Source organism: Leiobunum rupestre, chromosome 2, assembly GCF_980474605.1.
Source record: "Leiobunum rupestre chromosome 2, qqLeiRupe1.1.hap1, whole genome shotgun sequence".
NCBI classification, from domain to species: Eukaryota; Metazoa; Arthropoda; class Arachnida; order Opiliones; family Sclerosomatidae; genus Leiobunum; species Leiobunum rupestre.
Window position 1 is genome coordinate 32,525,204 of NC_143385.1, and position 14,141 is coordinate 32,539,344.

Consider the following 14,141-nt stretch of genomic DNA (forward strand, 5'->3'; position numbering starts at 1 on the left):
TTATTTGGATGATCAGAAAATCCATAGGCAGTACCCAGTTTGCCTATTGATTCCCCGAAGAAAATTCACATCCCTCCGTCTTTCCTTGTGTATCTCCCGGTTATGGGAAAATCATTCGGGCACAAGCACAATCTCTTTCTCTGTGTGGGCAGAGAATATCACCCGGGAATCACGAAAAGAGATGTAGAAGTTGCATCTGCATACATTTATTCTCGGTTACCTTGAATATATTCTTGAAGTAGCTCATTATTTACGTGTACGACACAATTATACGCGGTAGTTTGCATTAATATAAATAAGTGTGAGCAAAATAGGGAGTACAACTACACAAAATCAGCGATTTATGAAAACACAACAAAACAATCTGCCTGTTGATGGTAATCTATCAAGGTTCAATAAAGCGCAATGATTAAAATATAGTGGTTAGTATTTATCTCACGTAACGTCGAGAACAGATTTCACTTGTTTAGGACGAGATACACTATTTAAAAAGCTTTATCGTAAAATTGAAAATTCACCATTCATCTTTGAAGAGTTAAAGCTTGGAGGAGGGACAGTTGCTTTAGATGTTTTACAATATTTTAGCGATTTATTGGTTGACTGACTTTGCCAAATGCCAGATGTCCAACTGATGAACAATAGGAGGCCATATATGTCTTAAAAACACTCGGATTCGTACATGTCCATCTGTAGTAATTTGGGTTATTTTGATATTTTTACTTTTCATCTTGTCCAAACACCTTTTCAAGACTTCCAATTCCATTTCCTTTGACTTGTACTCTACTTCACATTTTGAACAAGCTCAAAATGGAAATATTTATTTGTATCCTGGTCCATTAGCGTATAATCACAATAACGGGCTCCATGGCCTGGTGAGTCGCAACGTCCATCTGCTGATATAGTAACAACTTTTCTACTTTTTGAATCTTTTATAATTTTGTTTCGTTCTCTGGACCACATAGCTTTTATTTCTGGGTTTAGAATGGACTCCTGCATAGTAAAGTAAGTTGTTCTGCTTATTCGTATTATGCCAGTGAAGTCAAAGAAAGCTTCTATTTTTCCGGTTGGTCTCGGCTTTCAATTTGATTCTCGACTTCCACCCCTTTGCTTCCCTTATCTATTTTTCGGATGGTTCCGACTTGCACCTCTTGACTTCCCTTATCTAAATCGGATCTATTTTTTTTTGGAAAAATGTCAGGTGATCGCGCCGTTATTTGTTTTAAAACGTCGCCCTGTTTATTTTCCTCTCTTAAGTTCCTTGCGCCCGTCCCGACCTTTAAACTTTTTTCACGGGTTAGTGTGAAATTCGTAGAAGGGTCTTTAGTGTGAAAGAAAGGGACTTCGTAGAAGGGGAGGTTTCGTTGGGATTATTAAGTAGTTCAGGACTAATTTCCTACGCGTGTTACGTGTGTTACTGTTTTGCTACGAGGACTTTTTGCTACGCGTGTTACGTGTGTTACTGTTTTGCTACGAGGACTTTTTGCTACGCGTGTTACGTGTGTTACTGTTTTGCTACGAGGACTTTTTGCTACGCGTGTTACGTGTGTTACTGTTTTGCTACGAGGACTTTTTGCTACGCGTGTTACGTGTGTTGCTGTTTTGCTACGAGGACTTTTTGCTACGCGTGTTACGTGTGTTGCTGTTTTGCTACGAGGACTTTTTGCTACGCGTGTTACGTGTGTTACTGTTTTGCTACGAGGACTTTTTGCTACGCGTGTTACGTGTGTTGCTGTTTTGCTACGAGGACTTTTTGCTAAGCGTGTTACGAGTGTTACTGTTTTGCTACGAGGACTTTTTGCTACGCGTGTTACGTGTGTTGCTGTTTTGCTACGAGGACTTTTTGCTACGCGTGTTACGTGTGTTGCCGTTTTGCTACGAGGACTTTTTGCTACGCGTGTTACGTGTGTTACTGTTTTTCTACGAGGACTTTTTGCTACGCGTGTTACGTGTGTTACTGTTTTGCTACGAGGACTTTTTACTACGCGTGTTACGTGTGTTACTGTTTTGCTACGAGGACTTTTTGCTACGCGTGTTACGTGTGTTACTGTTTTGCTACGAGGACTTTTTGCTACGCGTGTTACGTGTGTTACTGTTTTGCTACGAGGACTTTTTGCTACGCGTGTTACGTGTGTTACTGTTTTGCTACGAGGACTTTTTGCTACGCGTGTTACGTGTGTTGCTGTTTTGCTACGAGGACTTTTTGCTACGCGTGTTACGTGTGTTACTGTTTTGCTACGAGGACTTTTTGCTACGCGTGTTACGTGTGTTGCTGTTTTGCTACGAGGACTTTTTGTTACGTGTGTTGCTGTTTTGCTACGAGGACTTTTTGCTACGCGTGTTACGAGTGTTACTGTTTTGCTACGAGGACTTTTTGCTAAGCGTGTTACGTGTTACTGTTTTGCTACGAGGACTTTTTGCTACGCGTGTTACGTGTGTTGCTGTTTTGCTACGAGGACTTTTTGCTACGCGTGTTACGTGTGTTGCTGTTTTGCTACGAGGACTTTTTGTTACGTGTGTTGCTGTTTTGCTACGAGGACTTTTTGCTACGCGTGTTACGAGTGTTACTGTTTTGCTACGAGGACTTTTTGCTAAGCGTGTTACGTGTTACTGTTTTGCTACGAGGACTTTTTGCTACGCGTGTTACGTGTGTTGCTGTTTTGCTACGAGGACTTTTTGCTACGCGTGTTACGTGTGTTGCTGTTTTGCTACGAGGACTTTTTGTTACGTGTGTTGCTGTTTTGCTACGAGGACTTTTTGTTACGTGTGTTGCTGTTTTGCTACGAGGACTTTTTGTTACGTGTGTTACGTGTGTTGCTGTTTTGCTACGAGGACTTTTTGCTACGCGTGTTACGCGTGTTGCTGTTTTGCTACGAGGACTTTTTGCTACGCGTGTTACGTGTGTTACTGTTTTGCTACGAGGACTTTTTGCTACGCGTGTTACGCGTGTTACTGTTTTGCTACGAGGACTTTTTGCTACGCGTGTTACGTGTGTTACTGTTTTGCTACGAGGACTTTTTGCTACGCGTGTTACGTGTGTTACTGTTTTGCTACGAGGACTTTTTGCTACGCGTGTTACGTGTGTTACTGTTTTGCTACGAGGACTTTTTGCTACGCGTGTTACGTGTGTTGCTGTTTTGCTACGAGGACTTTTTGCTACGCGTGTTACGCGTGTTGCTGTTTTGCTACGAGGACTTTTTGCTACGCGTGTTACGTGTGTTACTGTTTTGCTACGAGGACTTTTTGCTACGCGTGTTACGTGTGTTGCTGTTTTGCTACGAGGACTTTTTGTTACGTGTGTTGCTGTTTTGCTACGAGGACTTTTTGCTACGCGTGTTACGAGTGTTACTGTTTTGCTACGAGGACTTTTTGCTAAGCGTGTTACGTGTTACTGTTTTGCTACGAGGACTTTTTGCTACGCGTGTTACGTGTGTTGCTGTTTTGCTACGAGGACTTTTTGCTACGCGTGTTACGTGTGTTGCTGTTTTGCTACGAGGACTTTTTGTTACGTGTGTTGCTGTTTTGCTACGAGGACTTTTTGTTACGTGTGTTGCTGTTTTGCTACGAGGACTTTTTGTTACGTGTGTTGCTGTTTTGCTACGAGGACTTTTTGCTACGCGTGTTACGAGTGTTACTGTTTTGCTACGAGGACTTTTTGCTAAGCGTGTTACGTGTTACTGTTTTGCTACGAGGACTTTTTGCTACGCGTGTTACGTGTGTTGCTGTTTTGCTACGAGGACTTTTTGTTACGTGTGTTACGTGTGTTGCTGTTTTGCTACGAGGACTTTTTGCTACGCGTGTTACGAGTGTTACTGTTTTGCTACGAGGACTTTTTGCTAAGCGTGTTACGTGTGTTACTGTTTTGCTACGAGGACTTTTTGCTAAGCGTGTTACGTGTGTTACTGTTTTGCTACGAGGACTTTTTGCTACGCGTGTTACGTGTGTTGCTGTTTTGCTACGAGGACTTTTTGTTAAGTGTGTTGCTGTTTTGCTACGAGGACTTTTTGCTACGCGTGTTACGAGTGTTACTGTTTTGCTACGAGGACTTTTTGCTAAGCGTGTTACGTGTGTTACTGTTTTGCTACGAGAACTTTTTGCTACGCGTGTTACGTGTGTTACTGTTTTGCTACGAGGACTTTTTGCTACGCGTGTTACGTGTGTTACGTTTTCGCTACGCGTGTTACGTTTTTGCTACGCGTATTGCGTTTTTTCTACCGTTTTTGATACGCGTGTTGCGTTTTTCCTACCGTTTTTGCTACGCGTGTTGCGTTTTTGCTACCGTTTTTGCTACGCGTGTTGCGTTTTTTCTACAGCGTTTACCTTTCTTACGTACAAATCAGATCTAATTCATTAAAACTAAGACCCCGGGCGAAGCCGGGTATTAAAGCTAGTAACAATATAATGCTCATTAGAATTTATTAAAATGACGTTCTCTCTCTCGAGAACTGGACCACTGGTTATTTGAATACTACATTATTATCTTTTTAAATATTTTCTGTAAAATAACACAATGTGAAGAACTTTCAATCACCTGGAATATTTCACAACCCTTAAGTCTTTAAAAGTTTAATTACAGATTTTAAATATAGGGGATGTTGATTAAGGTGTTATATTTATTTCAAATACCGAAAAGATATTTTACGTTTTGCAACCCCCATTTGATCCTCAACTTCGGGGACGCTAATTCCGCTATTTCCTCCGGGCTAAAACCAGGTTAATCGGTCTATGTTATTGTTAAATATATTAAGTCGTATTGAATAATTCATAAAAATAAGGGCCTATAATGTAATAAAAATAGAATATAAAATGTCTAACTTCTTACTGTTTATCAAGTAAAATGGACAAAAAAGAAGTACTTAAACACTCCACAAAAAAATTTGGAGAGCAGAATGTTTGGCTATACCCTGAATGGTCTTAAATACTGAACAAAAATTAACAACTTTGGAGGTCTAAAATAAAACCTTTACTTTTAACCGTGTAGACGCGCCTTTGTGTGTACAGCCTGCACCTCCTACAAATTACCCCGTTCACGTTCTCGGGTGATGGCTTAACCTGCCTTTTGTTACTACTATGATAATATCTCTAATGTCTGGTTCTTTGGCGTTAACGATGGTCGTATTTGACTTACGATGACGAGTAGTTTTCTTAGGGCGTTGTACGTGAATGTAACTGACAGGGGCGTAGCGAAACACTTAGGTTTGGGGGGATAAGATCAATTTTGGCCAACTCAAAGCCTAAAAATGGCCAACTTCATGGAATATAATTTTCACTATCAACTGTCTAATTAAATTCATATTGAATGGCTTTAATTTAATAAATTCACTAAAAAAAGAAAATATTTGGTTTAAACCCAGTTTTAACGCCTATAGTTTAAAAAGCTACGCGATGAGGGTTGGACACAAGGCACTAGTCACGGCATTTGACTACTAAAATAAATGCTCTGTACTACTAAAATGAATCGAAATCCGGGGGCTCACTAGTCAATTTGACTAATGAAAAATTTACCAAAATATTAATAAATATGGCAAATATGGCTTATCATAAATTCATCATTCATCAATCCCATTTTATTTAAAAAAATTACATAATCTAACTCAAGTGATAATAAACTCCTATTTTAATTCTGACGGGTAAAGCAAAAAGTAAGCTGTCCTTCTAGTTTTTATACCCCCATTTCTTACCCCCACTAGTCAGTGACTACTAAAATTAATTAAGATTGGAGGCTCACTAGTCAGGCTGACTACTTAAAAAATATTCTTATGTCCAACCCTGGTTACGAACTTCCGATGGATAGAGCATTCTCTAGGTATTTTTGCGCAAACTAAATGAAAAAGCTTAGACGAGACTAAATCACTAAAAAACTCGTGCGACTACTTTCAATTAAGTAATACTATAAGGATTTTTTAGAACTGCCCAAACAAAACTTAACCCCCAAAACATAATTTCAATGACGAATATTTTAACAAAATTATGATACCAAAAAGGGCCGTAACTTAGTTCAGCAAAAATAACTGCGTTTGTCGATGTGTACCCGGAAAGACCCGTCGACATGTCCCATGAGGTAATCAGCTATTTTAATATTTTCATTACTTTTTTTGCGATAAATAGCACTGCCCAAATCCGATTTTAGAACTGCCCAAAACTGCCAGAACTATACCACTATTTTTGCCCTGAATAATATGTTTATTGTTTTAATAGCTATAGTCTTAAACTAACGTGACCATACGTCCCGTTTTAAACGGGACTGTCCCTTTTTTTCGTTACTCCGTCCCGGTGTCCCAGAGGAAAGCTTCGGGACGCAGAATTGTCCCGTTTTCAGTGAAGAGTCTCCGATAGCATCGAACTATCACGCGTTTAAGTGAAGTAAACCTCGTCCGCCACCCACTCGTACCATAACCGTCTACTTCACTGGAACTACTTGGTCTATGGAAATTGAATAAAAAGTGCGTTGGGAATTTAGTCAGGATCGAATAGAGTTGGAAAAAGACTAAATATATAGGTATTTTAGGACCAATGCGACCCATAATTGAACAAAAATTTATATTATATCTTTTTAAATATATTTAAACGAATTGAATTTTCTATAAATAATAAAGCAAATATCATATTACTTCGAACACGAACGACTTTTACTCTCCGTAATGGGTGCAACGCTTGCAAGCCTACGAGATCAGTACTGGATCGTAAAATGTAGACGGATCACAACGAATGCTTAGTATGTAAACAGTTAAGAGTAAAACCATCCGAAGAAGAGACTGCTCCACTTCCAAGGGATAGAATAGTTGAGACTCCCCCTTTCTCCACTACGGGCATTGATTTGGCCGGACCCTTGTATATATTAAATAAAAAATGCTTTTATCAAAGCAGTTGGAAGGTTGATTTAAGGGGTAGTTCGGATCAATGAAGGCACAGATATTTGAAATGTTTTAAATTAAAGAGTTATTTTTTGGAATTATTTTAAAAAGCAAAATATATTTCTAAAATAATTTCCATAAATTTTCCCTCACCTTTTATATATTTTAAAACCCTTTCCTTAAATTTGAGCCTTGAAACTGTAACAGTAAACTGAGAAAATTTTAAATTGTAGAGGAGTACGCGTGTTTAGTTCAGAATTATGTATATTCTAATGGAAATATTTAAAATGAATTTTAAAATCGGCCGCCATGGATTTAAAATAAGGCTGTGGGATAAAAAATTCGAAAGAGAAGACATACTACGAGCTGAGTTATTTTGCTTGATAAGGCACCATATTTTTGAAACGCTTATTTCTGGCATTGATTTACAATGCTATAGACGCAGTGCTTCTATATACGGGGAATTTTTCCTTTTACCAGAATTTTTCAACCTTTAAAAACGCTGAAAGGGAATAATGCAATTTAAAAGGGAAAACGGGAAAAGCGATGGAAATTTAATAAAGGGTCATTATAAAAGTAATGAAAGTCACAATCTAAATATCCAAAGCAACTTTTGAGGGTATGTTTTTGCAAAATTATTAAAATGTAAGTAATTTTGTAATAAATAAAACCTTAAATTTTCAAAAATTTTAAGAATTAATCTTAATATCTATATAAATTAGTATTAAGAGCGAGGGATAAAAAATGGGAATTACTAGGTCGAAAACGCGAAAATGAAATTATCGCAAGAGGAAAATTTTAGATGTCTATACAGGGCTTCCACATTTGATGTCTGCTATGCTGTCGTAATTGGATTCTGCAGTTTTGTTTCCAACTAAACGACTACTCGCAAAATATTATAACCTTAATTAATATGCTGTTTTATATGTTAAATAAAATTTTTGTTTAAATACATAAGAAATTAAACGGTTAAAGGAGTTTGCAACTTTCTATGTAAGCTAATTCTCATAATGAATTTATAAAACAGACATGTACTAAATTATATATATCCAAGTCTGCACTTATTATTTTAAACTTCTGGTTTAAAGTAGAACTATGCAACAGTATTTAAATTTGGCATACATCATGAAAAACTGAAGATCCAAGTCAAGCAGTAGTAAAAAAAATTGACAATAGAGTTACATTGAAATGACCACATTTCTTTCTAGAAAGGCCTGATGAAATGTGTGCAGTTACACTACAGTAGCCTGTTTGAATTGTTAAAGGGACTTTCAAGAAAGACTTAGTCAAATTGAAATAAGTCATTCAGTCGTAACTTTGGGTTTACAATGTACGGCATGTTAACTTTAATAATTTTCTTGATTAAATTGATTGCAAATCTCTTTTATTCATGACTTCTTTACTAGTTTAGTTTCTATAATGAGTTTCAGCAATTTAAATGCTGTAATTTTACACGTAATCCTTTACAATTTAAAATTTTCTCAGTTTACAGTTACAGTTTCAAGGCTCAAATTTAAGGAAAGGGTTTTAAAATATATAAAAGGTGAGGGAAAATTTATGGAAATTATTTTAGAAATATATTTTGCTTTTTAAAATAATTCCAAAAAATAACTTTTTAATCTAAAACATTTCAAATATCTGTGCCTTCATTGATCCGAACTACCCCTTAAATCAACCTTCCAACTGCTTTGATAAAAGCATTTTTTATTTAATAGCTGTCCCTTTGCTCTGCATCACAGGGCAAATTTTGACTAAAGTTTATAATTGAAAATAAAATCCATAAGTTAGAAAATAAATAGGTTTCATTTTTAAAAATATTTTGTACAGCCATTTTAATATTATTGAATGTAATTTAATGTATTGAATATTATTTTAAATATTTTACTTAACATTGGGAAATAAAGATGATAATTGGTTAGGTCAAATTGAGGTTTAATTTGCCATTAAGACTTAGATAACAAGATAATAGGTGTATAACTGGTTCTAGTAAGCAAGTGAAATATGCTAATTTTAGTAAAACTTTCAATCAAACACAGACCTTTGATGAGATAGTGTTTATGGGTAGCATAGCGTGATTTGTGAAGGGCTTCTAATCGTTTACTTTTATCTCAATCATGTATCAAGAGTTTTCCAACTCTGCCGAGCTTTCAAATAAAAAACCAACCATGTGTAATTTATATTATAATAGAATGGGGTACACAGATATTGTAAATGAAAATAGCCACAAAGGCAATTAATATGAATATATATTATATTAAAAATGGCTCGTACACTACTGATCCTCAAATAACAATAATTTCTCTTTAAAGGGAATAGAACCTCCAACGCGTTCTTTATGGAAGACCCCATCAATTTCCTTTATTCCCTTCACAATCAGCGATTATCAGCGCCGCAAATGTAAAAAGCCACGGGAGGCAGCGGACAATATTGGAACCCTCGGAGGGCGACAGAAATACCAGAGGTTATATTCCCTTTAAGCTTTTGAATAATTAAGACGCCTTTACATAGAGGATTAAGTTTGAATGCCCAAAACGTTTATTGTTATGAAAAATTATTCAAATATTTACCATACTTCATTACTGTAATTAAAATTCTCAAAATTATTTTCACAATGCTAAATGGATACACCTAAATCAAAATTCAATGATTATTTTCTTTAACTCTGAAAAAATTAGCTGGGTAAAAAAAAATATGTAAGAGATAAAACAAAATTAACTTCAAACTAAATTTCACTTTCCACAAAATTATTTCTGGTACTACTAAATACGTTAGTTTTAACCTAGAATATATGATCGGGTTCTACAGGCTAATTTTCCCTACGAAGCAAAGGCTTAACGGTTAAATGTTAACTACTATTAAATTGCAATTAAATGAATTACGAAAATGATAATTGTTACTTAAAAAATACTTAATTTCGTAAAAATAATGAGATTTAATTAAAGTTCCCATACGAAATGGTTTACTATTTCATGAGTAAAGTGCGAAAATCAACGTTAACTCGAAGACGGACAAAATTTTATTTTTGCATTTTTCCGGGAAACTGGCTACGAGCTGATCAGTTGGCCTTCCGTGTCAAAAATGGTACACTAACTCATAACAGTACGAAGCTTCTTATCTACAGTCGACTAACTTTCGTTAAATAACGGGATTCTAATACGTTTCTCGGTGAAGTTGACAGTAGCAGCAAATACGTATGAGTATCTCTGTACTGTACACCAACGCTGTTACATTAATATTAATTGTAGTACTGGCAGACAATAATTGTTGACAGTAAGAATAATTCCGCTAGGCATCCACAATACTGAATATTGGGCATGAAAATCGCTTAAAATAAAGTCTTGAAATTTTTTAGCGACCCGACTATTGATTCTCCTGCGCTTGGCTGTATTAATTTTAGCCATAGGAAACTGCGCTGACCCCTTAAATTAAGACGGAAGTAACCCTGGAACCAAGAAATCGTATATAGCGCTCTTTACTGGCGCTGTTGTCAGAGCGGTTCATATCGAATTGGTATCGGATCTATCAGCCGAAAGTTTCTTACTGGCATTGCGAAGATTTGTTGCGAGACCAAGAGTACCTCAAATAATCTACTTCGACAATGCCAAAACATTTAAGAAAGCATAAAGAGAACTTAAATTATTTTTCAAAGCGTTTACGACTGAAAAGGTTTCAGACTTCTCTAGCTCGAAGGGAAGTTCCTGGAAATATGTCGTAGAGTGAGCCCTCTGGTGGGGTGGATGGTGGGAATGCCTTATTAAAAGTATAAAAATTATACTCAAGAAAACGTTGGGCAAAGCCTTGTTGTCATTTGAAGAGCTAACTACCGTTCTTACCGAAGCTGAGAATGTCATTAATTCGAGGCCAATCTCGTATGTTAACGAAGATGTTGAAGACAGTTACCCCTTGACTCCCAAACATTTTCTAGTTCTAGACCGTAAAGATTCTCTTCCAACTGACGTGTCGATACCAGTTCCAAATGGAAATCAACTTCGTAAACGATGGCGTTTTCAACAGACGCTCATGAACCACATCTGGCGAAGATGGCGGAAGGAGAATATCCTAGACCTAAAATCTGCATCCCAAAGACTTTACCCCCCTGAAGGATGGCGACGTAGTTTTAGTCGCGGATGACAGGCTTCCTCGTCAAGTCTGGAAATTGGGAAGAATCGAAGGTACTTTTCCTAGCGAAGATGACCAAATTCGTACTATCCCGAACAAAGTTGCAAAAGTCCGATCTTGTTCAGTTCGCCTTCCAGGAGGAACAGTCATCCGAAGACCAATCAATTTGTTATGTAATTTGGAAATTAATTGAACTTTATTACTATTGTAGTTATGAGTCTTTAAAGCCTCATCGGGCGGAAGTGTAGAATTTGGTTACAAAAAATAGTGGCTAGCCTCGGATCGATGGGGTGGCTCGCTCCTGTCGTGATACGATCTAAAATTATGATGCAAGACGTTTGGAGGGAGAGAGTTGGTTGGGACGAAAAACCGACACCATCGATTCAGCAACAATGGCAAGAGTTTCGAGATTCGATCTTGAAAATTCAGGAAATTCGTATCGACCGTTGGGTTTACACCTCACCGGATATATCTGAGTTGGAATTCCATGGATTCTCGGATGCTTCGGAAAAAGCTTACGCTGGAGTGGTTTATCTGAGAATGGTAGACAAATTCGGAAAGATCAATGTTTCACTCCTTGCATCGAAGACAAGGGTGGCTCCAGCAAACCAAGCTATGTCCATTCCAAGACTGGAGCTATGTGGCGCATTGCTACTCGCTGACCTCTTAGAATCAGTACAAGAATCGCTGGGACTTGATGTCACTCGGGTCAAAGCATGGACAGATTCCACAATTGTCCTATGCTGGATATCGTCGTGTCCAAAACGATGGAAAACTTTCGTTGGCAATCGAGTTTCGAGAATTCAAGAAACTATCCCAGCGTCGCAGTGGGGTCACGTAGCTGGCACCGATAACCCAGCCGACGCAGCGTCGAGAGGAATTTCCGTTTCAGAACTCGTAAAGCATCAGCTCTGGTGGAAGGGACCGTTATGGTTAGCAGAGAGCACGCCCGCTCCAAAAACGTCGAAATGGGTAATGGACACCTCAAAGGTCAATCAAGTTTATGAGGAGAAGAAGATCGTCATCGTTGCCACGAAGGCCCACGTTGTTGGTAACTCAACATTCACGAGATTTTCGTCACTTTTACGGTTACGTCGTATCACCGCGTGGAGTCGAAGATTCGCTTATAACAGTCTACTCCGATACCGACTGAGAACCGATCCGCAATCAACGGCTTCACGAATGGAAGGTCCATTAACGACTGAAGAATTGCAATCGGCGTTATTTGCTCTAATCAAGGTTATGCAAGCTGTAGAGTTTGCGGAAGAAATCGAGTCATTGAAGGAAGGAAATCCGTTGCCAAGGAAGAGCAAATTACTCTGTTTACGCCCTGAGTTGGATTCGGAAGGCATCCTTCGAGTGGGAGGTCGTTTAAAACATGGCGATTTCACCGACAACGTAAAACGCCCAATTCTGCTACCACGTCACCACAAATTTACGGAAATGGTGATTCAAGAAGCACACGTCCAGCATTTGCATGCTGGAGCGCAGTTGGTTCATGGTATTCTATCTCTAAACTACTGGATTCTCCGAGGGAGGGATGCAATTCGACATCAAATTCGGAGATGCATAGTTTGCACAAGGTATCGAGCAGAAACGGCGAAACAGATGATGGGGGACTTACCTAAGTCTAGACTGCAATATTGTCGAGCCTTTACAACAACCGGCGTCGATTACGCCGGGCCTTTCAATCTACGACCAATTACGCCTAGAAGTAAAACGACTTACAAAGCTTATATATCGCTTTTTGTCTGCTTCGTCACTCGGGCGATACATTTGGAGCTCGTTTCATCCTTGTCTACAGAAGCGTTTATCGCAGCTTTACGAAGATTCACCTCAAGGAGAGGAAAGCCCAGCGACATTCATAGCGACTGTGGCACGAACTTCGTCGGCGCAGCGAAAGAATTGACGGAATTCATGAAATTAATCCAGTCCGATTCCCATAACGAAGCGGTCGCGGATCACCTTTCGTCACAAGGAATAGCGTGGCATTTCAACCCTGCCGGCGCCCCTCACTTTGGCGGATTATGGGAGGCTGGAATAAAATCCGTGAAATACCACATGCATAGAGTCATTGGGCCAACTCGTCTTACATTTGAAGAGTTTTCAACAGTTATCACTCAAATCGAGGGAAGCCTCAATTCTCGACCTTTAACTCCGATGTCGTCTGACCCGACGGATCTGCAAGTATTGACGCCAGGACACTTCCTCATCGGAGAGTCTCTGCAAGAGGTTCCCGACCCAGATCTTTCGCAACTTCCGATGACGAGACTCAATCGTTGGCAACTCCTTCAAAAGCTGAAACAGGACATCCACAAGCGCTGGCTCCGGGAGTATATAACGAGACTCCAGCAACGTCCGAAATGGATGACTCCTCAACGAAATATCTCAGTCGGGGACATGGTACTCGTAAAATCGGACGCCTCTTTCGCTGCCAGCTGGCCTCTTGCTCGAGTCGTCCAGATACATCCAGGTCGAGACGGACAGACGAGGGTGGTCACTTTACGCACCAGCAGAGGGGAGCTTAAAAGACCGATCGTGAAGCTCTGTTTACTTCCGTTTGACCAGGAAGACGCTGTACCCGATTCTTGACGCTACCGCATCAAGGCCGGGAGTATGTTCAGACGCTCAACTTCTAGTTATTCAATTAACTTATGTTAATAGTTCCGGTCGATGTAAATATTCGCGAAGGGATAAAAAAAAAACCCTTTTTTTTCGTTTCTTCATTTATTGTGTATAATCTTTAACGTTTTACTGTGTTTTTTTTTAACCATTGATTCATTTTCGGGCGATATGCTTTTAACGTTGAAATATGTTTTTTAGTCTACTCAAAGCTAACTTTATTTATGAAAAATAAAATATTGATCAGAGTTCATCCAGATCTGCTTTCGGTTACTTGTCTTTGCTGTTGCTGCTGCCTAGTTTAAGTCGCGCTAGTTCCAGGGGTTTGGGATGGCTGAATTCTACGACTAGACACGAACACATCCGAAGACCAATCAATTTGTTATGTAATTTGGAAATTAATTGAACTTTATTACTATTGTAGTTATGAGTCTTTAAAGCCTCATCGGGCGGAAGTGTAGAATTTGGTTACAAAAAATAGTTTAAATAATAAAAATCGATGTATAAAAAAAGGAAAATAAAACCTGAACTTTGATTGAAAAAAGGTTT

The 14,141-nt window shown here is 38.5% G+C and overlaps 1 protein-coding gene across 1 annotated transcript; it reads left to right on the forward strand.

The window, feature by feature from the left end:
• Nucleotides 1-11,255: 11,255 nt before the first annotated feature.
• On the forward strand, nt 11,256-13,562 carry LOC149957359 (uncharacterized). Its single transcript, XM_090166986.1, has one exon. It carries the CDS (start codon nt 11,256-11,258, stop codon nt 13,560-13,562), a length of 2,307 nt encoding a protein of 768 aa, XP_090023112.1.
• Nucleotides 13,563-14,141: the final 579 nt, after the last annotated feature.